We start from the raw sequence: 26120 nt of genomic DNA on the forward strand, positions 1-26120 counted from the left end.
AGTTGTAATTTCTGGATTGGGGGGGGATCCTTGGTGCTCTATGAGCTTGGTTGTTTTCTTGCAAATGTTAAGTTACCCAAACTAGCATCATCAGGGCTACTGCTAATTTCTGGATGGTTTTCAAGGGCAGCCCCATGTCAAGAAAGTTGCAGTAATCCATCTAGGAGTAGCGTTGAATCATAGCTTCATGAAGTTCACGTGTCTTACAGAAATACGTGAAATTTGAATTAACATATAACCTCAGTTTTTTTGATTGTTTCATTTATTTCATACATCCACTCATCCATCAGAGATTTTGGGGATCAGGGAAGAGTTATTAGGAGATGGCAGAAGGGAGGGAGAAGTTAAGACAAAAAACCTGAACTGTGAATGTAGCCAATGAGCTGTGTGTCCTTGTTTGCCGTTAGCATGTGCAAGGCCTGAACAAGCTCTGTGACTCAGGACGGAGCTCCCCAGAGGACTAAGGGTGCAGGGATAAACCCAGCATCCTGCACCCACCACTCTGACTGCAGCCACACAAGCGCTCTAGGCATGGGACAAAAAAAAGGGAGACAAGCCCTTTCCTTTCTTGTAGTAGGCGAGCAGAAAAGGTTAAAGAGGTCAATCTTCAAAAAAGCAAGGGCAGTGCAGAGACATCTCCAATATTTTTGCCTCACTCAGCTTCAAAAGCATAGATGTTCCTGTTGGCAAATGTCACACTGCACTGGAAGAGAAATTTAAAGTCTCAACCAGCAGCTGCTGGGAAAATGGCTTCCCAAGGCCTTCTGCTTATACAGTCACACGATAGAGAGACAACCAAGGACAGCTAAATGAACCAGGAGATGCATATATTCAAAATACATTACCTATGGATAATTCCCTTTCCATGCAAGTACTCTAATGCAGCCACTATTTCAGCAGTATAAAACCTTGTACATGTCTCATCAAACGAACCAATCTTTCGGATGTATTTTAGAAGCTCTCCATTTTTAGCGTAACTGAGACCAAAATCTGAACGGCAAGTTAAGAATTATTTCTATTGGGTGATCCAAACTACACAGGCACGTATTGGAGACGGTGCTAAAGAGAAAGCCAGGAGACTGGAAAGAAGCCTGGTGGAGGGGAAGGATATTTACTGGTCTTTCAGGTTCTTTCCTGGACTTGGTAGGGGGGAGGGGGGTTTACTAGCTATTAATTAGAGCTACTACTCGTTTTAGGACCATAATTGGGACTGGAATTTCCATTGCGGTCATAAATCAAGTCAGATCCAAATTGTAGGACTTTTACATGGTTGTTATGCAAATGATGCATTCATTAAGAAAATCATGTGGTCATCAAGCAAAGCCAGCTTCCCCAATAGGCATTTTTTATAGAAATCAGCCAAAACAGTCACAAATAGCAATCAGGTGAGCAGCTGTAAATATGAGCTGCTTGCCTGGTGGTTGCATGGCAATCCCCCAAGTGAGTTGGTTTGACAGTGTGTAAGTCACTCTTTCCAAGGCTTTTTGTAACTTTGAACCATGGTTGCACGGTCATAAGTTGAACTGCCTCTGGAGCATATATTTTAGTTTTTTACTATTTCCCATGACAGAAATGGTGCCCTTGGTTTTCTGCAACTTTTCTGCAACTGGAGGTGGCTCTGAAATCGTAGGATGCCCTTTCTGGCCTTAAAGCCATCGAGAAGCTCATGAGATTCAGCATTCAGCACACACAGTTGGAATTCCAGTTCCATTTCAACCACCGTCGCAAGAGACACCCTTCCATTTTTGCCCACAATACTGCCATTCCAACACAGGAAAGGATACAGAGCTTTTCTTCATCTTGAAATGTGAAGTAGAGCTTCACAAAGAAAGGGTGATCCAGGCGGGACATCACATCTCTCTCCCTGGTCACGTAGGGGACCTTATTCTCTTTGATGATATGACGCTTCTCTAGAATTTTAACTTTTAAACAACAGACAAGTTACTAGACATTTTGACCTCGATCAATGAATCCCACACTCTGCTTTGACCAAGTGCAATTGTCACACCTTGTAGCAATATCAAATGTGGTTTAGAGGGTCATCAACAAACTACAACCAAAAAAGCAAGTGATACTCACTGGCATATTCTCGGGAGGAAGTCAATTCTCTGGCCAGGACAACCTGTTTTTAAGGGAAAGAGAAACCTGGTTACATTTGGAGCATGTGACAAGCACTGGGATGCAAAATTGCAGTATTGTCTACGTTCTTATGCAGCCAGGAGCTCTTTATCTGGACGCTGTCGTAATCAGGGCTGACAAAGGGGTTAAGCACACAAAGGCCTTGCTGAAGTATCTAGTTTAGTATCTAGAGGGCATCAGGAGTGCAAGTCTAACACACCATTCTTACAAAATGGGGATAGAAAAATATCAGGTTAATTCAGCCACTTGCTCTCCATTGTGAGTCCTACCAAGACTGTTCAGCCGATCTTACTTACTCTGTTTCTCAGAATGTTTTGCATGCGCAGAGCAGACAAGATCCACAATCTTATAGGGATCCATAGAAATCAGGCATCTGAAGAAAATGCAACACTTTGGGGAGGAAAAATAGGAATGGGAAGCAAGGGAGAAAAGCAAAGTCTGTCTAAGGGACACATTCTGAAGATCAGGCATTCAATGGCCTAGGCAGGCTTGTCACCAAGAGCAAAGGCCAGGAAAAAAGCAGTGACTGCAGCACATCTGGTTTGGCGTCCTGCAGATAAAAGTCAATGACTCTGCATTAGCATTCCGGATACAAACACGAGCAGCTGCCACAGATACTCACTGTGGAAAAAGATCCTTCCCCAAGAATCTTCCCAAACTTAAAGTCCTCTGGGCGTTTCTTTCGAGGCTGTGGAGGTTGTTGCAAGGTGCTCTCCATATTCAATTCCTGTCTGCTGCCACAGGCAGCAGCAACAGGCTGAAGGCTGGAATCCACCTGGTTCCTCACCATTGATGGAGATGAACAGGAACATAAAGCCACACTGGACTGGATAGGAACAGCATCATACTGCAAAGTAGAAAGTACACTCAATGTTGTGGCTCTCAATCTATCAACGGTCACAAAACAAAAACTGCCAAATCACAAAGCGCTGTAAGAAACCTTGCAGGCACTGGCTGTCGTGTCACCCAAACTCACTTGGCCTAAATGTCCACAACCCAAGTCAGAGGTGACCTCATAGCAGCTTGCCTAGTTTTGGGCTCTAAAAGGTCCTTTTCTTGCTTAGGGTTCAAGCGAGGCAACCGGTGTTCTCCCGCTTCTTCTTCATCCCTTTCTTTTATTCTCTGCCAACTGAAACTCTGCTGAGCAGGCTCGGTCCTCTGTGTTGACCAGACAGTTTGGGTTGCACCAGACCAGAAAATCAGTGCTTCACTTTTCAGCAGTCATATTTGAGTCCCAACCCTGCCTATACTGAACGTCTAAATTTCCTGCTAAAAGAAATGATCGGATAAAAAATTCAACAGCTTAGGGTGCTGGGCAGTTTGGCCGACTCCAAGAGGCTTCCAAGACGTTGAATTGCAAACTCAAGTAGCAGCAGCAGCAGTAGCAAAGTGTGTCTATGTGTGTTTGTTTGCGTGTGTGTGTGTGTGTGTAAACCTGAGGTGAGCTATAGATCAGGGCATTTGCTAGCTCTCCTCATGACCCATTAATAATAATAATAATAATAACAACAACAACAACAACAACAATAATAAAGTTGGAAGGGACCTTGGAGGTCATTGAGTCCAACCCCCTGCTCAGGCAGGAACCCTACACCATTTCAGACAAATGGCTGTCCAGTCTCTTCTTAAAAACTTCCAGTGTTGGAGCATTTACCGCTCCTGGAGGCAGGTTGTTCCACTGGTTAATTGTTCTAACTGTCAGGAAGTCTTGGAGATAAAAGTTCTAGGGAACAGTATTAAGTGCAAAGTATTATTTTTAATAACTTTAAGCACTACAGTAATTTTAACAGTTTTGTTCTACAATTCACTTCCTTCCAAATACTTTCATATTTCTCTTGCTTCCGTAAGAATTTCAAGATTTAGCATAATGAATTATTTCTAGCCCCAGACTTTCCTCTCAACCCTGTGAAATCTCTAAGAGTTCGGTTATTTTTAATATTTTTAAAGAGAACCAGACGGATGCCCTCACAGAGCAGCGTTTGAAAGGCTGCTGGGACAAGGAGACCCAAAAGATTCCCCTCAAAGAATAACCACTCAGGAATTCTCTCAGGAAACGTCCAGCGCAGTTTGCTAAAAATGGCTGCTGCTCACTTCCAAAAGATCAGTCCGCAAGCCTCCCAGCTTGGTAGACCAGAAAAAAGCCAAAATTGCTTCCTGTCAGCTTGAAAGATTTGTGAGCAGGACCGGCAGTGATCAGCGCCTTCTTTCAACTGCCAATGAGCAGCAAGTGGAATAAACCAAATCTTCGTTCTCTCCTGGGTTTTGTTCTTATTTGGATCCTGGCAGAGTTACCTATCAACTAGTATTTGATTAGTACTAAGTACTAGTAATACTCAACTAGTATTAAGTGTTGTACTAAGCCTGAAAGACATTAGTCTCCACTTAATACTGTACGTATGTACATACATGTATATTTATAGAGAGAGAGGTAACTCGATACTCATCGCTAATTGGTTCCTGGAGTTGTGTTGAGTACCAAACAATTTTTTCCCATAAGAAATAATGTAGTGAGTCACAAGACAGCCAACATCTACAAGTTCTAGCTTGTGCGCTAAGTACCAAAGGATGAATATCGGCACAAAATTTTAGCATCAAAATGCATTGTGTACCAAATTTGATGAGTTTCAAAGCAGCTGAGTACCAAAGTACGACTGTATATAGATATGTAAGCAATAATGCCTTATTTTTTAAATATTTTTTTAAAATACCCTTAATTCTACTGTGGAATTGCCATATATTTTTCTGATCTTCTTCTTTTCTGAGCTTTTACTTAACCCCTCAGAATTACTTACTAAATTTCAGCAAAAAGATGCCTTTTCCTGTCAAGACAAATCCAGAGAGCCTGGAAACCATAAAATCAGCCCACAACCCTTGTTATCTCGCAAAATCTGCAGCACTTGAAGCAGACAAGCAGAAAGCCGCAGCTAAAACACAACATTGACCTCAGCCCATAGGAAAGGCTTCAGAATTTGACGGGTCTTGGATTTTTCAGGAGAAGGGCAATCGCCCATTCACAGCTGCTTTCTTCCTGTCCCCCTGCACTGGAATCACATTTGAAATACCTTGGTTCAGCCCATCAGGGCAGGCCAGGTCATTCAGCCTCCTCCTGCAGCTTCACAAAGTGTGCTAGCCAGAAGGCTCACAGAGATGTCTGCAGAGACCAAGACGTGAAAATGAGCCCAGCGCACGTGGCTGCATGCACAGGCCCTGAAGCCCAAAGCAGGAGAAAGACCTCTAGGAATCCAATACAGGAGAGCGATTAACCAAAGGGGAGCAAGAACAGCTCCTCAAACACTCCAATTAGAAATCTGCCATTGCCAGAATGCAACATGCCGATACAGTATTTATAATAGCCCCAAGTAGCATGACCAGGGACGGGACTTTCCGTCTGCCCAGACACCTGAGAATGACTCTGTTTGCCACAGGTAGCTTTTTACACTCAGGCAAGTTCATCAAAGCCTCACTTTCCATTTTTGCTTGGCAAAATCTGGTTTAGTCTGCTCTCAATGAAAACTTCTTCCTCAAAATTCAGCCACTTTGTTTCTATAATACTTTCTTGTAGATTGGCTCAGACTGGATCTTAGGAACTTATTAGAAAAAAACTACCTGATTCGGTGCCACATATAATATAGATATGACAGATACGCATCCATTTGATTTTAAGAAGAGAAGCAACGTCAAGTAAGTTGGCTCATTTAATCTTTTAGATAACTATTGCCTGTCACCATAATGGGTTCCAGAAATTAGAAGAGGTCACGCGTGAGAGAGTTTTCTCCATCACCTCTTGATAATCAACTAGAAATGTTCCCAGGGATTTTGTGAAGTGCTCTGACAATTAAGTTATCGTTCTTTTCTTGTTTTCTGCAATTTAGTTGAGACCTTTGCTAAATTAGAGTGGAGGTTTCTCAAATACATTTCTCTAGAATTTACAAGAAAACGTTCTTGTGTACTGAATAAAATCAAGGTGAATGGGCGTTGTCTTACCTGAATGCCTTTTCTCAGTACGGAGATGGAGAATTCACCAATGGGTTTTCTCTGTCTGCCTGCTCTTGAGACCAAGTAGCCAAACTTGACACGCCCCCTCTTGCTAGGAGATACAGTCCTGACGAGGGCAAAAGTGGCTGAAGGTGGACGAGGTGTTGGCTCTCAATCCCTTAATACCGGCCTAACTGACCTAAAGGGCGGGTGTGGATTCTCCATCTCCGTACTGAGAAAAGGCGTTCAGGTAAGACAACGTCCCTTCTCCGGTACAGGAGATAGAGAATCCACCAATGGGACATACCAAAGCCTCACTGTCCCTAAGGGTGGGAAACAGATAAGGCCGGATTTACATCCCGGGAGACCACCTGCTGAAGGACCCTCCGACCAAAGGAAGCGGAAGCGAAGCGGTCAATAATGGTGTATGAACGGGGAAGGCGAGGACCATGTTGCAGCCCTGCAAATCTCCTCGATGGACGCCTGTGTGGCCCATACCGCAGATGTCGCAGCTCTGCGAGTGGAATGGGCTGTGATATGACTTGGAGTCGGCAGGGAAGAAGACTGGTATGCCTCCGCGATACAGGTCCTGATCCACCTGCCTGTAGTGCCAGCAGACACCTTCTGTCCCAGAGAAGCCGGCGGAAGGAAATAAAGAGGGCCTCAGATCTGCGAAGAGGCTCCATATGTTTGATGTAACACTGAAGGGCCCTGCGGACGTCCAGAGTGTGCCACTGCCACTCTAAGTCATGGGCAGTATTGGGGCAAAAATTTTGTAAAATGATTTCCGTGCCCTATGGAAAAGTGAGTTGACCTTGGGCACGAAAGCGGGATCCAACCAAAGGACCACCCGGTCTCGGTGGAAGATGCAAAGGTCATTCCTGACTGAGAGAGCAGCCAGTTTGGAGATACGCCTGGCTGACGTAATGGCGACAAGGGACAAGGCCCGCAATGGTATATTAGCAATGGGCTCAAAGGGTGGCTTTGTTAAAGCGCGAAGCACACAAGGCTGCTCCCAAGAAAGGTACCTATGCACCACGGGAGGTCTGGTGTTGCATGCACCCTTGATGAAGGCTCGTATTCTAGGATGGCGAGCTAAAGGAACTGAATCCTTACAAGTGAGTAACGTGGATAGGGCTGCCACCTGCCTACAAATGGTCGCAGGAGCCAGGCTTCTGTCTAGACCGTCCAGAAGATAATCTACGATCTGGGGGATGGTTAATTTGTAGACATCCAGTTGTCACCTTCTGCACCAATTGCAAAAGTTCTTCCAAGTAGAATCATAAATGCAATTGGTCGCTGGGCAACGAGAGGTCTGAATCATAGTGATTGCCCGTGATGAGAATAACTCCTGTGTCATGATGCTGCGCTCAAGCGCTAAACGGTCAAGTGCAACCACTGAGGGTCCGGGTATTGGAGGACCCCTTGGTGCAAGGACACCCGATGTGGAGGAATCTTCCTCAAGGGAGACCGGGAGAGATTTATCAGATCGGCAAACCAGGGCCTCTGTGGCCAGTACGGGGCCATGAGGATCACTTCCGCCTGATCCTGGAGCAGTTTGCGGATGGTCGCTGGATTGAGCGGGAGGGGAGGGAAGGCATAAAGGAGACCCTGCGGCCACGGAGTCTGCAGGGCGTCCATCCCCTCCGTCCCTGGAAGGTAATAATGGGAAAAGTACCTGGGGAGTTGGGCATTATTTGACGACGCAAACAGGTCGAGGATTGGATGGCCGAATCTGCAGGAGATCTCGGAAAAGAGATCCAGATGCAATCCCCCTTCCGAGGGGTCTACCGTAGAGCGACTCAGAAAGTCTGCCTGCTGGTACTTGACCCCCGAGATGTGTTCGGCCCTGAGAGGGGCCAGGTTAGACTCTGCCCAGGAGCCGTGTCTCAGACATAAGGGACCTGGACCTGGTACCTCCCTGCCGGTTCACATGGGCCTTGGACGCCACTTTGTCCATGAGGATCCATACGTGATGGCTCCTGATCCAGAGTCGGAATTGGCGAAGAGCTAAATGGATGGCCCTGAGCTCTAGCCAATTGCTTTGTGTCTCAAGTCTGCGCGGGACCAACGGCCCTGCATAAATTGAGACTGTAGATGGGCACCCCAACCGAATAGACTGGCGTCTGTCGTGATGGTGGCGTGGTCCAGCTCCTTGAAAGGTGACCCCTTGGACCTGCTCGTGAGAACCACCATCGTAGAGATCTGAAGGTGTGGACCGGGAGCCTGACCTGGCGGTTGGATGCACTGGCATTCACCCGTTGGAATGGCAGGAGGAACCATTGAAGCTCCCGCAAGTGGAGTCTGGCCCAGGGAACTATGGCTATGCAGGAGACCATCTTTGCCAGAAACTGGAGAGCAAGTCTGGTGGAACAGTGTGGTCCTTGTACACCCGACAAGCCAGATCCCTGATGCTGACCAATCGCTCCTGGGAGAGATAAACCATGCAGTTTGTGGTGTCTATGATGGCTCCCAGGTGCAGAAGCCTGGATGAGGGAACTGTCTGGGTTTTTTGGAAGTTGATCGAGAACCTGTGCTGTTGGAGGACCTGAATAATTAGTTGCAGATCCGACTAAGCTACCTGGAAGGAGGACATTTGGATCAAGAAGTCATCCAGGCAACACTGGACGCGTACCGGTACCTTCCGTAAGTGGTCAGCCAGTACAGCTGGGATCTTGATGAGCACCCTGGGAGCCGAGGAGAGGCCAAAAGGAAGGGCCTTGTACTGGAAATGACTGCCCTTGTAAGAGAACCTGAGGAACCGCTGGTGAGCTGGATAGATGGGGATGTGAAGATACGCTTCTGTGAGGTCTATTGATGCCAGGAAGTCTCCTTGTCTGATGCCTCCCAGGATGGACTGGAGGGATTGCATCATGAACTTCTTGTATGTGATGTAATAATTCAGACCCTTGAGGTCCAGAATTGCTCTCCATCCTTCTGAGGATTGGGGAATCACAAAAAGGATGGAGTAGAATCCCCTTCCCATGTGATCCGGCGGTACCGGTTCTATGGCCTGAATCTCTAGATGTTGAATGGCCTCCTGCGTGAGTCTCTGTTTGAGTGGATTCCGGGAAATGGGACAAGATGAAGCGGTTCGGGGAACTAGCTAGGAATCCAGGGACAGACCAAACTGGATGGTTGTAAGACCCAGGTGTCCGTGGATATGAGTTCCCACTGATGGAAGAAGTGGGCCAGCCTTCCCCCGATGGGAAGTGCGGTGTAAGAGTCACTTGGACCTCCTATAGGGGCGAACTGCCCCTCGAAATGGCCCCTTAGGTTGGGTCTGTTGCCGAGGCTGAAAGACTGGCCTGTCATACGGACGGTCATATGGCTGTCCTGCCTGGGTGTGTATGAGCGGGAGGGCTGAGTGGCAGTTGAACTTGCTGCCGGCCGAAAGGACTACCTGTGGACGTATGGAGTGGGACGTTTGCCGGACCGTTTATTCAAGTGAGCCATGACCTTCCGCTTGTCCTTGTTTTCCACAAGGTACGGGGCCAGGGCCTCCCCCAAAAGATTATAGCCCAGATATGGAGCAGTTGCCAGATGCCATTTTGCTTTGGCGTCAGCCTGCCAGTGTTTCAGCCATAGCATCTTTCTGGCTGTAATGTTGGCTGCAAGGGACCTAGATGCAAAAGTGGCCAACTGAAGCGGCGCGTCCGCAGCATACTCAGTGGCTGCCACCATTTTGCTTAGGTCCTGGTGAGTCCAGATGTCCTCAGCAGGGATTCTGGCCTGAAGCTGATGAAGCCATAATAGGGTGGTCCACACAAAAAAGGACGCACATGGCCATTTTAATTGCCCATGCTGCTGACTGATGGGTCTTCCGAAAAGTGTGGTCCCATTTTCTGTTGTCCGCTTTAAGCTCCTCTGACATGTCCCCAGCGACCGCAGCCTGGGATACCAGAGGGGTGCAGGCTTTGTCTACCTTGGGGACCTCCAGGGTATCAGTGAGATCTGTGGAAGTGCTAAAAATCTTTTTTATCAGTCCCGCTTACAGAAGGAAAGGAGGAAGGGGAGGCCCACTGTTTTTTTTTTTTTGGATCCCTTTAAGAAAAATAGAGGGACATGGAACGTGATGTTGTGCTGCCACCATTTCAACAATTATCGGATTTGGAGTGGAATCCGATGTTGCCTGCAGCAGAGGGAACTAATCGGACCCTATGTTTGCTGTTGATGTGGCCTTGCGAAGCAGGGGAAGAAACAGAATTGAACAAGCCTCCCGATGGGGAGAGTTCAGGGGGAAGTTCCTCCTCCTCTGACAGATTAAATTCCGGCTGCTCCTCACCCTGCGAGGATGAGTATCCGCTCATGGAGGAGTGTGCAGGAGATGTGGGTTCCTGAAGTATAGGAAACCCTATAGGAGGGACATAAGGTGACATGCCCGATGTAGAAGCCCCCCGCCCGGATAGATGGAAGGACCGTTCTGCTAGAGCGCGGTCCACAACCCTGGATAGCAAGGCCTCAAGGCGGCCGTTGGAGAAAATGTCTCCGATGTCTGGTCCCCTGAGCCCTGCAGCCGTTGGTGTGAAGGTGGCCTCTGGAGCTGAACCCGAGACGGTTGATGTGTGTTGTGTCATTTCAGACGGGGAACTAAGTGTGGTGGGTGTCCCTATGAGAGAGCACACGCCCTGGGCCAAGGTTGAAGGACCTAAAGGAAGGTCAAATTCCGGTGCCACCATTTGATCCGTCTCCAATCCGGCCTCTCTCTGCGCTCTGGAGAACTCCTTCTCCAGAGCCTGGTGTCTACGGCTGGCTTGCTTTTCTGCAACTTGGAAGGCTTCTTGAGAGTGGTCTTAGCCTTAGATTTGGGCTTGCCTGCCACCGCCTGTTCAGAGGATTTGTGGCAGCCGTAACTGGAGGATGGAGAGACAGTGCCCATGGGGTGAGGCATTGTGGAGTCCTCCATCCTGGTTGAGCAGTCTCAGGGAAACTGAGGCGAAGCTCTGGCAGGCAAGCCGTTGGCAGAAGCAAAATTGGAACAAGTAACAAAATTGCTCCCCTGACCACCTGACCAGCAAAAAATTCTCTCTGGGCTTTGGTCACGGCAATTGAGTCAGATGCCGAAGGCACGGTTGGGGACCCGCTCTGGGCTCTGCCTGGAGGCCTTAGGTGGCCAGTCAAGGTGCACCAGAAAAAAGCCCCAATGGAGGGCACAGAGGGCCTGAGATGGGGCGTTGACTTACCTGAACGCCTTTTCTCAGCACGGAGATGGATAATCCACGCAGTGGGTTGAGACTGTATTCCTGGCCAATCAGATCAGTCAGCCAAAGTTGCCACGCCCGTCCTGGACCATGATTCTCCAGTCTTGACACGAGCGCAGCCATTGACTGACAGTAAGACGTTTTGGCTCCACTAAATATACCCTATTATCCTAGTCTATAAGGGTGGGTGTGGATTATCCATCTCCGTTCTGAGAAAAGGCGTTCAGGTAAGTCAACGCCCCTTCTCCAGCACTGGAGATGGATAATCCACGCAGTGGGACATACCAAAGCCTATTGTCCCTTGGGTTGGGGAATAGACTGGTCCCGTGTGTAACTTTGGTCTAGAACCTGCTGGAGAACCCTCCTACCGAAGGAGGCCTCCGCAGAGGAGTACTTGTCGATTTTGTAATGGCGAATGAATGGAGAGGGCGAGGCCCAAGTGGCTGCCCTGCATACCTCTTCAATAGAAGCCTGCATGGCCCATGCTGCTGAGGTGGCAGCACTCCTTGTGGAGTGGGCCGTGATATGCTTGGGGACTTGCAAGGACTCCGCCTGGTATGCCCCAGTGATGCATGCCCTAATCCACCTACCGATGGTAGAGGACGAGACCTTCCGGCCCCTAGTAGCGGGGTGGAAGGATATGAAAAGCGCTTCCGAGCGTCGGAATTCCGCTGTGCGCGAAATGTAATGTCTTAGTGCCCTTCGTACGTCCAAGGTGTGCCATTGTTGCTCCAGGGGATGAGCTGGGTTTGGACAGAAGTCTGGTAGGACTATTTCCTGTGATCTGTGAAAAAAGGAGTTGACCTTTGGAATGAAGGGGTCTATTCTTAGGACTACCTTGTCCCTGTGAAAATGACACAGGTCCTTCCTCGTTGAGAGAGAAGCTAACTCGGATATCCGTCGAGCTGACGTGATAGCTACTAAGAATGCTACCTTATGGGTCAGGTAGCGAATGTCACATGTTTTGAGTGGTTCGAAGGGCGCTCTGGTAAGAGCTTGTAGTACTCATGGTAGTTCCCACGATGGATACCTGTGCACGGTTGGCGGTCTGATGTTCGCAGCCCCCTTGAGGAAGGATCGTATTAAGGGATGCTTGCCCAAGGATTCACCGGGGCTGGCAGAAAGTATAGTTGAGAGGGCGGCGATTTGCCTGCGCAGCGTGTTTGGCGAGAGGTCCCTCTCTAGGCCATCTAGTAAAAATTCTAGGATCTTGGGAACTGTGATCCCTTCGAGTAACAATTCCTGTTTAGAGCACCATGATTGGAAGCTTCTCCACGTGGCCTCGTAGATACGGTTCGTGGAGGGGCGCCTTGATGCCTGTATGACCCTAATTACACCCTGTGAGCAAGCCCCCTTGGCTAAAATTGACCGTTCAAGAGCCAGACGGCTAGTTGTAGCCATTGTGGCTCTGGGTGGGAGATCTCCCCCTGCTTGAGGGAGATCCTCTCCGGAGGAATCCGTCATGGATTCGTGGGGGAGAGACTCCTCAAGTCTGCGAACCAAGGTCTCCTTGGCCAATTAGGGGCCACAAGGATTACCTCGGCCCTTTCCCGCAGAATCTTGCGTACTACCGCCGGAAGGAGAGGTAAGGGTGGAAACGCGTACAGGAGTCCCCTTGGCCATGGGCTCCGTAACGCGTCCGTCTGCTCTGCTCCCCTGGATGGGAATCGGGAGAAGAAGCGAGTTAGGTGGGCATTGGAAGGAGAGGCAAAAAGGTCCACCTGGGGAAGCCCGAAGCGGTGACAGATCTCCCTGAAGATCCTCGGGTGTAGTTGCCACTCCGAGTGATCTATTGTTGATCTGCTCAACAGATCTGCTTGGATGTTTGCCTCCCCCGATATGTGGTCGGCCTTTATGGAGGCCAGATTTTGTTCCGCCCAGGCCCCCAGTAGGAGGGCCTCGGCCGAGAGCGAGCGAGAGTGTGTGCCCCCCTGACGGTTTATGTGCGCCTTGGCTGTCACGTTGTCCGTCAGGACCAGTACGTGCCTGCCTTTTATGCTGCTGTGAAAATGCCTTAACGCTAGGTGAATAGCCCGCAGCTCGAGCCAGTTTATGTTGTGTCGGAGATCCACCGCTGACCAGCGGCCCTGTGTCCACTTGGTCCCCAAGTGGCCTCCCCAGCCGAATAAGCTCGCATCTGTTGTGACTACTACTCTGTCTGGTTCCCTGAAGGGGGACCCCCTGAGGAGAGCTGGAGATAGCCACCACCTGAGGGAGTGTCGTACTCTCAGAGGTATGCCTACCCTCTTCCGGGATGCACTGATTTGCTGTCTCTGAAACGGGAGCATGAACCACTGCAGTTCTCTTGAGTGCAGCCTTGCCCAAGGAACTATTGCTATGGTCGATATCATCTTCCCTAGCAGCTGGGAGAGGCAGACCAGCGTCACTGATTGACCGCGGCTTACCTGTTTTATGGCTTTCTTTATGCTGCTGAGGCGTTCCTGTGATAGGTACACCTTGCACTCCTTTGTGTCTATGACCGCTCCCAGATGGAGTATTCTCGTAGTTGGGGTTAGATGGCTCTTTGGAAAGTTCACCGAGAAGCCGTGGTCCTGCAGCAGTTTTATCACTAACTTTAGGTCCGCCCGAGACTGCTGGGCGGACGATGACTGGATTAGAATATCGTCCAGGTAGCACTGGACTCTGACTGGTACGTTTCTTAGGTGTGCTGCCAGAACCGCCAGAATCTTGGTGAACACCCTGGGCGCTGATGACAGGCGAATGGAAGTGCCCTGTATTGAAAATGGTGCCCCCTGTAGGCAAACCATAGAAAACGGCGGTGAGCCAGAGAGATAGGGATGTGCAAGTATGCCTCCGTGAGGTCGATCCATGCCAGAAAATCCCCTTTCCTTACGCTTCCAAGGATGGAGCATAGTGTCTGCATTTTGAATTTGTGGTATTTTATGTAGAAATTTAGCCTTTTTAAATCCAGAACGGCTCTCCAACCCCCCGAGGGTTTTGGGACCACGAAGAGGATAGAATAAAACCCCTGGTCTCTCTGGTTCATAGGCACCGGCTCTACGGCCCGTATGTTTAGAAGGTGCTGAACGGCCTCGTTCATGAGCCTTCTCTTTGTTGGGTTTGTGGGACAGGGGCACGGGCGGAAGCGGTTCGGGGGCTTTGAGAGAAATTCTAGAGATAGACCATGACGTATGGTGTTCCTGACCCATACGTCCGTGGTGGTCTCTTCCCACTGGGGAGCAAACCCTGCTAGTCTGCCCCCTATGGGAAGGTCTGGGTGGGAGTCATCTGGTACGGTGGAAGGGGCGGTTGTTCCCCCGAAAGGGCCGTCTTCCCTGCGTTTGCCTATGTCTTGTGTTCTGTCTGTCCCCCTGTCTTTCCCTATCCTGTCTAGCTTGGAAGGGTTGGGAATTTTGAAAGTAGTTGACCCTGGCTTCCGTACGAAAGGATTGTTTCCTTCCCCAGGAGCCGGGTCTCTTGTCCTGCCTTTTAAGCATGTGTTTAAGGACCTTGCGCTTGTCCTTGTTCTCTGTCAGGTATGGCGTTAGTGCCTCACCAAACAGCTTTGCCCCTTGGTACGGAGCCGAAGCCAATTTCCACTTGGATTTGGTATCCGCCTGCCAGTTCTTTAGCCAGAGGATGCGCCTGCTCGTGTTGTTTGCCGCCATTGCCTTGGCTGAAAACCTGGTCGCTAAAAGTGTCGCGTCCGACGCATATTCCGTGGCCGCTACCATTTTGCTGAGTTCCTGGTGGGTGCGTATATCCTCCATGGGAACCCGGCCCTGTAACTCACGGAGCCAACAAAGTGTGGCTCTGGTGAAAAAGGACGCGGAGGTAGTCGCCCTGGTAGCCCAAGCTATTGCCTGGTGCGTTCTCCTGTAGTTGGACTCACTCTTTCGGTCCTCGGCTTTAAGAGCCTCAGCAAAATCTCCTGATATGGCCGTGTCCGATATCAGGGGACCTATGGGTTCGTCCACCACCGGCACCTCCAATGTTCCCTCTAGCTCCCTTGCTACGTTAAATAGCTTCCTCTCCGCATTGCTAGGAAGCGGTAGGGAGGTTGGCGCTGCCCACTGTTTCCTTATTGTGTTTAGGAACATGGTCGGGCATGGTATGCGGTATTGAGTGGTTACCTTTTCGGCGAACGTCGGCTCAGCCTCCATGTCAACTGTGACAGGCTCCGCTGGTGTCCCATGCCCCAGATGGGCTGTGGCCTCAGCCTTGCGCAGAATGGTAACAAAAAGAGAAGGGTTAAACAGGCCGCTGAAGGACGGCCCTTGAGGTGAGGTGTCCTCCTCTTCCTCAGACATTTGAATCCCTTGTGACGTACCTGGCTGGTCCAGGTAAGCTTCCTCGAGACCGACGAGTCTGAGAAGGAGGAGAGGTCCTGATGGTCCTCCGTTTCCTCCCGATGCCTCGTTCTAAGTCCTAGAGGCTTGGCTTTGGAAGTTTGAGCCCTGGCCTCAAATGCACGGTCCACTGCCTGTGCTATTAGGGTAGCTAGCAGATCCCCCGTCAATGCAGGAGGAGTAACCATTGCCTGCGACCCTGCAGGTGCTGTGGTTAGCATGGTCCTCGGGGTTTCCTGTAACCTCCGTGGGGAGGGGGATCGGGAGAGCGATGAGAATTCGCCTATCCCACCCTCTGTTTGGGACTGTGATGAGTTCCCTAATGACCAAATGGCCCGTGGGGATGAAGGGAGACCCAGCGGTAGATCAGGACCTATCCCCCCATTCTGCCTATTTTCAATTCTGGCCCTGTTCTGGGCTCTGTCGAACTCTTTTTCTAGGGCTTGGTGTCTTCTGATTGCCTGTTTGTCAGCCTTCTTTGATGACTTCCTTGCAGCCTTTCTAGGGGCTGCAGAGGATTCCGAATCCTCTGAAGCAGGTGCTCCAGAGGATGAAGGCGGGGCTCCAGTGGAGGGAATGATTGCTTCCTCCATTCTCCACTAACGCTGGGCCGCGATAGGGGGGACCCAGGTAGTAGGAGAGCTCCAACTTTGAGTAAGGACAGGCGCACTACTGGGGGCGTCTGGAACTCAGGAGCAGACTCTGCAAAATTGTCAGGGTTAGTCACTGTGCACGGATAAGAACAGGCACGCTAATGGGAATGCCTGGAACCTGGCTTGACTATGGTGGGTAAGGACAGGCACGCGTCTGGGGATGCCTGGAACCCACCACTAAATCTAGAAGCATACGGGCCACTAATGGGGGACCCGAAGTCCGGAAGGAGCCAAAGGCAACTAAACACAGTTAGTTATGAAAGGTTCTTATTTACTTTAGATTGAAGACACCAAGTCCTGGAACCAGCAGCTATGTGTCTGATTTGAATGTCTCTGAATGAATAATAGATGCTTTAGTACCCTAGTACTGCTTGCCTATTAATTCACTCCAGCGGCTGAACCTAGGCTTCTCAGGGAGCCTTAGATCCCGTTTGGACAAAAATATGGCCGCCGCTGCCAGGAGACTACTGCGCATGTGTTAAAAGGAGCAGGAGATTATTGCACGAGCCTCCCCGTTTGTTTAAGGCGGCTGCCGGCTGCTCCGGCTGTGGGAAGGTGGTTGGGGTTTGGGTTAGGGAGGGGAGTTAGGGATTTCCCCCTTTTAAGTGAGGGTGGTTTCCCCTGTAGGGAATCTGACTTCCTGAGTCTTACAATTTAGCCAGGAAATTTTTGAGTAATCAATTAAATTGAATTAAATTATCTCTAATTAACTTTTAAACTAAGCAATTTCAGCTACTAGAAGAAAATCCCCCCAATGGAAAGGAACTATACCTGCCCAAGAGCCAAAGTTGTACGTCTTTCTGTGTGGCCAGATCAGTCAAGACTGGAGAATCATGGTCCAGGACGGGCGTGGCAACTTTGGCTGACTGATCTGATTGGCCAGGAATACAGTCTCAATCCACTGCGTGGATTATCCATCTCCAGTGCTGGAGAAGAGGCCTAGCAGAGGCAATGTGAATTCACAATGGCGGTTCCAAAACAAGATGATGGCCTGAGAATTTGGGCCTAGTCAGTAAATTCTTGATACAGATCACAGTGGCTGGACAGGGCTAAAATAATTCCTCAGATGAGCTGAGAATTAGTCAGAATATAGGGAAGCCCTTGTATGAAATCTTGGGGCCTGCAATCAGTGCAGAAGGTCTGATTTGTAGGCCTGAGGGAGGGCCTCACAACATTCCCAAGATGGTGGCCGCAGCCGACTCCGCTAAAATCCCTGGGGTGGCCAAGGTAGTGTGAGTGGCCTGAAGTCCCAGGGAAAGACCCTGTGGCACACAGAGGCCCGCAGCACTGTATCCGGCTGATGAACTTTTACAGGGCTGGCCGTGTGGCGTGCCCAAAATGGCGGCCGCAGCGCACTTGGTTGCAGTTACCTAGGGACGACAAGGATATGCTAGCATTCCTGAGGCCCTTGTCCCAAAAAACGCAACAAAACCAAATTAATTACCAGCCGGATCTGTTTCTGACGGCCAAGGGAACCTCCATTGAATCTGAGAACTCGGCAGCCGTCCAAAATGGCAGCTGCGACTTTTGGGCCATTGAAAACAGCCTCCGGAGGTGTGGAGAACGAAGGGGAAACTCTGGGGCTGATTGTGGCTGAGCTCTGAGTGCTGTGCAGAAAGTCCAATGGGGGAATTGGTAAATGACTTTCCTCCCCCCCCCCCCGCAGAGCCCTGGGGAAATGAACGGAGAAGTACTTTCCCCCCCCCCACACACACACCCAGAAGCCTCAAATCAGATGATTAGAGGCTGTGCTGATCCCAGCGTCTTGGGGAAAATTTTTTGGGGGAAATTAACTTTTTTTGAAAGAGAATCACTAATTAGGGAATATACAAATATCAAATTTAAAGCAAGGAGAATCCAACAATGGGTATCTGACCTGCTAAATGAATTGAAGATCTCTAAACCTGAGAGCCAACCTTGATACGTCTTCAAGAGCTGAGACCAAGTCAAGACTGGATCTCCTAGCAAGAGGGGGCGTGTCAAATTTGGCTACTTGGTCTCAAGAGCAGGCAAAGAAAACCCATTGGTGGATTCTCCATCTCCTGTACTGGAGAATATGTATATTTGTGTATGATCCAAAATCATCTATGCCCCTCTTTCAGTGAAAGTATACATTGCCCAATGTACAAACACTCAAAACAAAAATGGGCTGGGGACAAAAAAGGCTTCCCAGAATAGACTTAACGTTTTTCATAAATGCTGTAAAGAAGCCTGAATTAACTCTGGAGCGGGGAACCCAAAGGTGATTTGGAGGGAGGGAGACTTCCCTCCTTTTGCACCATCGTTTCTTAACCCTGTGGCCCATAGTTACCAAAAGTTCACCATTCCTAGCCTTGGATATTGTTCCTACAGCAGTGGTTCTCAACCTTTCTAATGCCGCGACCCCATAATACAGTTCCCCATGTTGTGGTGACCCCCAACCACTTATACATCACCGGGTGCCAGGGCCGTGGCCAAAGAAAAGGGGGAAAAAATGACAGACAACCTTGTTTGGCGACCCCCATGAAATGGTCGTTCAACCCCAAATGGGGTCCCGACCCACAGGTTGAGAACCACTGTCCTACAGCATCCTAGATACTTTTTGTAGCTAGATGGCAGGCAATGCTAAGATTTGTTTATTTAGGCTTCTATGTCACTCCAGTCAATCAGATTCTGGATGGCTTACAATTCCTACATACAGAAATTCAGCTTAAGGGAACATCAACACATAAGCCATTAAAAACAACTCATAAAATAACACAAATGAGAAACCCTAGTTCTTCTTCCCCCTCTGAATATCCAGGCACCACTTCCCTTGATACAATCACAATTCTATCTCACCCCAAAGACCCAGGTGCCAGATATTAACAGGAAGGGGCTGTCCTAATCTCCAGGCTGTTCCAGAGGAGAGACTGCCATCAACATGACTCCACCTTGGGATTCCTTACATCAGCAGGGAGAGCTGTATCATCTTCCCTCCAGCACCTCAATTGAGGAAATCCATCCAAAACAGTGATCTGAGACACCCATGTCCTACCATCATGCATGGTTCTATTTTTTTAAAATCACTTTGATCTTTACTACACTGAATTAAACTCATTACCACCCAAAGCACTGCATTTTGAAACATCTGGAGTTTCTTAATAGTCTTCAAGGGGTGCTCCACATAGGTCATGTTGTCTAAACAGGCAGTAACGATCGCATGAATGAATGTCAAGAAAAATTCCCACTCCAGGAAGGCCACTACTGACACTGAAGATGGCATTGTGTCACGGTTCTCAAGGCCTTTACCCACCTTCCTCCAGAATCAGTCAATAACTCTCATTAACGTTCAATCTGTGTATTTCTCCCTGTGCAAACTAAATCAATCCCCAGACACTTTGGGACACAAATTTGCCCACATTTCCTGATCAGGCCAAGATGAAAATGTATTAACTGAGAATTATCAAAATACTGACATTATCTTACTGCGTGTTACCTCCCTGACAAGCTTCATATTTGTTGTTGTTGTTAGTTGCAAAGTCGTGTCCGACCCATCACGACCCCATGGACAACGTTCCTCCAGGCCTTCCTGTCCTCTACCATCTTCTGGAGTCTGTTTAAGTTCACACCTACTGCTTCAGTGACTCCATCCAGCCACCTCATTCTCTATCATCCCCTCCTTCTATTGCTCTCAATCTTTCCCAGCATTAGGCTCTTCTCCAGTGAGTCCTTCCTTCTCATTAGGTGGCCAAAATATTTGAGTTTCAACTTCAGGATCTGGCCTTCTAAAGAGCAGTCGGGATTGATCTCTTCTAGAACTGACCGGTTTGAACGCCTTGCAGTCCAAGGGACTTGCAGGAGTCTTCTCCAGCACCATAGTTCAAAGGCCTCAATTCTTTGGCGCTCAGTCTTTCTTATGGTCTAACTTTCACAGCCATACATTGCAACTGGGAAAACCATGGCCTTGACTATATGCACTTTTGTTGGTAGGGTGATGTCTCTGCTTTTTAGTATGCTGTCTAGATTTGCCATAGCTTTCCTCCCCAGGAGCAAGTGTCTTTTAATTTTTTGGCTGCAGTCCCCATCTGCAGTGATCTTGGAGCCCAGGAAGATAAAATCTGTCACTACCTCCATTTCTTCCCCATCTATCTGCCAGGAATTGAGCGGGCCGGATGCCATGATCTTGGTTTTCTTAATGTTGAGTTTCAAGCCAACTTTTGCACTCTTCTTCTTCACCCGCATCAAGAGGCTCTTTAGTTCCTCTTCACTTTCTTATAGAAATTCAGTATTAAAGAGCCAGGCTCTGCAGCACCCCACATCAGAGCACCTAGGGACTTGATCTTCCCAACCACAAAAAGAAAAACAATTACAACACAGGACCCGCAGGCCTGAACCCTCCCAGTTGGCTCAGAAGGATTTTATGGTTGACAGCAACAAGGGCTGCTGAGAGATCGGCAAGACTAGGCAGTTGTACTCCCCTAATTCAGTCTCAGCACAGGTCATCCATAAGAGCAACCAATGTAATTTGTGCCCAATCCTGATTTTTGAATCAGTGGAAAGGGGCCAAAAGAAACTTGTTTCATCCACAGCTCTCTCCTGCTGCAAACCTCACCACCTATTCAACAACCTTCTTTAAAAAGGCTGGTGACAAGTGATGGCTTCTTAAGGAGGCATATCCCCACTGCAACCTTCAGGGCAGGTAGCATTATACTCTTTCTCAACCATTAACCATTGCTTGAATCCAGCTTGTCACCTCAATAGCTTTCACCAAGGTCAGGAATTCAATTCACAAGAGGTTAAGCTAATATCACAGAATTCTCTATTAACTTTATTAGGATCAACAAACTATTCCCAAATATGACAGTGCCCCTATAATCCTGATTAATCTTGTTCAGCCAACATCCAACTCCACATGAGCATGATTTTATCCTCCAGATCAGGTGTGTCAAACTCGTAACATCACGTGATGTGTCGCAACGTATTACGTTTTTTTCCATTGCCGGCAATGAGGTGGGCGCAGTTTTGCCATGACGCATCCGGCCCACAGGCCGGCAATCTGACACCCCTGCTCCAGATGATTACACATTTATCAAAAGGATCCAGCATTATTCCCAAAAAGAGTATACCACCAGCTTGCCAGCTTTGTAGGAGGTAAGTGCAGATAAGGAATGACACTTCACCCCTCTTACCTCAAAGCACAGACTTGAACTTTAGCTCATGCTAAATGAGCTACTTCTAATTCCTCCTTCAGGGAAGAAAACTGAAGTCTCCAAGGACAAAGAATCTAGGCCAGTGATAGCGAACCTTTTAGTGCCCAAACTGCAATCCAAACCCTACTTATTTATCGTTGGTTGCTGGGTGGGCGTGGCCAGCTCAACATCACTTGCATCAGGGGCACCTGTGCGGGCCTGGGCAGGACTGGGGCTGATCTGAGGATCTCCGGCGGAGGGGGTAGATGGGACCAGGGTGAGCACCAGGGCATGGTCCACTGGAGGAGCTTCACTGAGCCTCAGGCCATGCAGGGGGCCCCTGGATGGTGGCACAATTGCCTGGAGCCCTGGGCAGCAAAGGTCAAGCGCTCAGCCCGGCCTTGAGCTCCCACGACACCAGGACCCCACAGCCCTGCCTACCCTAGCCGCACTTCCCCGAGGAGGTGCTCAGCTGTGCTTACCTCCTCCTCAAGGCTACTTCTTCTGTGCTCGCTCTCCTTGGCAAGTTTGCTCATGGTGGGTGCAGGAGGGCAAAGTGCGTAGGTCAGAGGAAGGCCCACTCCCTCTCCATGCAAGGAGACCTGGCCTTTGTAACCAAAGCATCCTCAGCAATAGGATGGGAGAGCACCAGGATGGCGAAAGGGCAACAGGGCTGCTGGTGGCCAAGTGCTAAGGCAGAACTTCCCTCAGACCTCCCTCCTTTTTATTCCAATCTCCCTCCTTCCTTCCCTCCTTTTCATTCCCATCTCCTTCCTTTCCTTCCCCTTCTTTCTTCCTGTTTCCCTCCCCTCCTTCCTTCCTTCCCTCTCTCTGTGCCCAGGAAGGGACGATGGGAGGAGGAGAGGTTTGCAATGCTTCTCTCGAAGAGTGTTGGAAGAGACCTTTGAGGTCTTTAGTCCAAGCCCCTGCTCAAGCAGGGGACATATACCATTCCAGACAATGGAATATCCAATCTCTACTTAAAAGCCTCCAGTGATGGAGCAAGAGATGATATTGAAGGGGATGGGAGAAGATTATATTGAAGGGGGTGGGGGAAGAGATGCTATTGAAGGGGGTGGAGGAAGAGATATTGGTGGGGGAAGAGATGATATTGAAGGGGTTGGAGGAAGAGATGATATTGAAGGGGGTGAGGGAAGAGATATTGGTGGGGGAAGAGATGATATTAAAGGGGAGTGAGGAGTACTTGTACTTTATCTTTAAAACTACCGATGTCAGAACCCATTTATATTTCATTTCTATCTATTTCCTCTGATCTAAAACCAAATCTCACCTTCCCTTGGGTTCTGCCATACTCCCAAGGGGGAGGGGGATATGCCTGCGGGGTTATTGCTTTCATTTCCTTTATTCACTACAATGTAACCTTTTGTTTATTGCAGCGGTTCTCAACCTTTTTATACCGGCCACCCCGGTCATAAGCATGCGGTGCGCATGCTCGGTGCGCACGCGTGGTGCTGCCCCCTGCGCCGGCTGAGGCATAGCCGGCAAGGGGCAGTGGCAGGCAGGCCCAGACGCTCCCGGGTGGCCGCGGCAGCGGTGGCTCAGAGCGACCACCGGCTGGGCCACCAGCTGGCCCAGCCCAAGGCAGGTAAGGTACCTGCCAGGCCCCACGCGCGCCAGCAACCCTCCCTGCACCCACCGGCCTCCCACCTCCCACCCCTGGCCCTCTTTTACTTACTTTTTAGTTGCTCAACAGGGAGGGAAGTTCTGCAGACTGTTCCCCGTTTGCAGACTGGGGCTTTTGGCGGGCTCAGCAAGGCAGAGACAGCCTGGACAATTCCTATTGGCTTTCGAAAGCCAATAGAATTAGACTCTGTTCAAGAGAGTCTATTCTATTGGCTTTTGAAAGCCAATAGAATAAGAGGGAGTAGCACAGCTAAGGAAAAGGGGAAATAAATGGCGGAAAAAATGGCGGATCGCGTTGTTTGGCGACCCCCGTGAAATGGTTGTTCAACCCCAAATGGGGTCGCGACCCACAGGTTGAGAACCACTGGTTTATTGCCTCTGTGTCTGCTGCCCATTACAATGTAACAAAACTGCCTCCTGCACTATGCATCTCTCTGAACTTTTTTCTACCTAACCTGGCAGCTAGGAAAAGGGGGGGGGGAGAGAAATACAAACATCCGGAACCTGGTTTATTTCTCCGGTCTCAAAAGGTGTGAAGAGCTGTGGAACATCGTGCTATAACCGGAGCCGGACCGATGTTATCTCCCCTTTCCCACAATGGACTTAACACCTGGGGATTGGCCGGTCTGAACTGTCCGGATAAACTGTGGGGTGGGGTTTGCTTAGGGACACTTTAAAGTATCGATTTGTAAAGAATCCCTCAGATCCTGTCTATTATGCCTGCTATCAACTACTCTTAATAAAAGTTCCTGTTGGAAGAAATTGTTTCCAAGAGTTCTGCTTTCTTAAGATGTAGGATTGAAGTGGGTCCTTACACTACCTTTTAATTTCAACTCATGCCAATCCGGGTGGCAGAAGCGTTTTCCAAGCCTCTGGACTTGCATCCATGGCCGTGGGGCAATTTTGGGGCAGCCCAGCGGCCCGATCTGGTCTCCAGAGGCCTGAAAAATGCTTCTGTCGCCCAGATCGGTGTGGGGGAGGCACAAAATCACTCTGCAGCCCTAGATACAGGCCCCCCATGGCTGATCTGGGTGGCAGAAGTATTTTCGAAGCCTCTGGAGCTCGCATACATGGCCGTGGGTGATTTTACGGCGCGCCAGCAACCCTATCCGGACACCAGAGGCCTGGAAAATACTTCTGCTGCCCAGATCTAGGGCTGTAGAGTGATTCACTCCCTCCCACAGCCAATCTGGGAGGCAAAAGCATTTTTGAAGCCTCTGGAGCTTGCATGCATGGCCATGGGGTGATTTTACAGTGCGCCAGTGGCCCAATCAGGGCGCCTGAGGCCTGGAAAATGCAGCGGGTGGGGGGGACCGGCAACAGCGTGATCTGCGCAGCAGGTGGGGAGAATGGCGGTGGCAGCGCGATTCGCACGGCGGGTGGGGGCCAGTGGCAAGCGATCCACGTGGCAGGGAGAACGGTGGTAGCAGCGCGATCCACGCGGCTGTTTGGGGGGAAAGGCGGAGACGGCAGGGCAATCCATGCAGTGGGTGGGGGATTTTGCACCCCCCATGGCCGATCCAAGTGGCAGAGGCCTTTTCCAGGCCTCCGGAGCCCGGATCAGGCTGCTGGAGTGCCACAAAAATCGCTCCAGAGGCTTTCCTGGACTCGTGCTGGCAGCTGCCTCCACCATCCAGCCTGGATCCACCCAATTCTTGCAGTTGGTCCCTGGCTCTCAGTGCAGAAAGAGAGCCGAGAGCGCAGGTGCACATGGAGAGGCGAAGGGGAGCAGTCTGGCCCCGCCTCCCTCCAGGGTGATGGCATGTGTGCCCACAGACACAGCTCTGCGTGCCACCTGTGGCATGTGTGCCATAGGTTCGCCACCACGGATATAGGTAATGCAGACTACAGTCTAAGAATCCAAAATTCTCTTAACAGCACCATCCCTTATGTCAGTGGTGCCGAAACTATGGCACGCGTGCCAGAGGTGGCACGTGGAGCCCTCTCTGTGGGCATACACATCACCCCAGCACACGTGGCCTCTAAAAGTTTGCCATGACTGGCCTAAGGCCAGCCAGCCTGGAGCCACCATTGGGGAGCCCACCATCTCACCCACCAAAGACCTCCTGGATCTCCCCCAACCCTGCCCGGCTCCCACAGGTGTCTCCCCCCATAAGCAATATCAAGGTGGCCATGCCCACTCAGGCCACACCCACCCAATCTGCCATGACTACTGCAGCCACACCCATCCAGTGGCCACGCCCACCCAATCTGCCAAGCCCACTGTAGCTGTACCCGAGTGGGCCACACACACCCCCGGCGATACATAAGTGAGTTTTGGGTTGCAGTTTGGGCACTTGGTCTCTAAAAGGTTTGCCATCACTGCCTTATGTCAATCCTCAACTGGATGTTGATTTTCCATTGGAGGTACAGATGAAAACACTGCCTGTGCTCCTATCTCTTTTACTTTCATGTTTAGCTGCTCAGTCTCTTGATATTGTTTTCAGGCTCTTTGTTGTATAATTCGTCCTGTGGGCTTAATTATTTTAATAAGCCTCTCATCGTTGATCCTTGCTCCTGGAAGACAGCATAGTTCCCTTGACAGATTGTCCAGTCTACAAACTGCTGAGTCCTTTCCTCTGAGAAAGTAATCACCGACACACTTTTTTCCCCCCTTGGGGAGGTCTCATCTACTTCTTTTTCCTGTCACCGGTATACTCAATAATGCCCCTTCTCCAGATGTCTGCGTGTTTTCTTGCAGGGGAGGATATGAAATCGATTGGTCGGCTCCAGTGGGGATGGATTGGGCTGGACTGCAGGGGGATGGTTCTCGGGGGTTTTTTTTTTTCATTTGGGTCTTCAGTAGGCATGAATACATACATGGCACACATATATACATATCACAACAGTCTTTCTGTGACCATGTGATTTTCCCTGCTATTTGCAAATGCTCTGAGTAGTTCCAAGGCAGGGTACCTTATTTCTTTAAAAATTTGATTTAATGAAGACTTTTATTTTTAGCAGTATTTTCAACACTGTATCCTTTGGTTTTCAAAATTGGTCTTTGTGATTAATGTTGAAATAAAAGTTAAATGTTAGTCTTTTGCT

The 26120-nt window shown here is 49.5% G+C and overlaps 1 protein-coding gene across 1 annotated transcript in view; it reads right to left on the reverse strand.

Annotated features, from left to right (window-relative positions):
* Positions 1 to 630: 630 nt before the first annotated feature.
* LOC120310819 (3-phosphoinositide-dependent protein kinase 1-like) overlaps positions 631 to 26120 on the reverse strand; it is a 36937-nt gene continuing 11447 nt past the window's right edge. The window contains exons 2-5 of the mRNA XM_039349643.1: positions 2762 to 2986; positions 2080 to 2122; positions 1785 to 1922; positions 631 to 990 (exon numbers count right to left, since the gene is read on the reverse strand). Of these exons, the coding sequence (XP_039205577.1) occupies positions 842 to 990; positions 1785 to 1922; positions 2080 to 2122; positions 2762 to 2986 (555 nt within the window). The 3' untranslated portion in view covers positions 631 to 841. The remainder of the gene's footprint in view (positions 991 to 1784; positions 1923 to 2079; positions 2123 to 2761; positions 2987 to 26120) is intronic.

The sequence above is a fragment of the Crotalus tigris genome, unplaced genomic scaffold, assembly GCF_016545835.1.
Source record: "Crotalus tigris isolate CLP2741 ecotype Arizona unplaced genomic scaffold, ASM1654583v1 scf7180000018301.7375997, whole genome shotgun sequence".
Taxonomy (NCBI): Eukaryota; Metazoa; Chordata; class Lepidosauria; order Squamata; family Viperidae; genus Crotalus; species Crotalus tigris.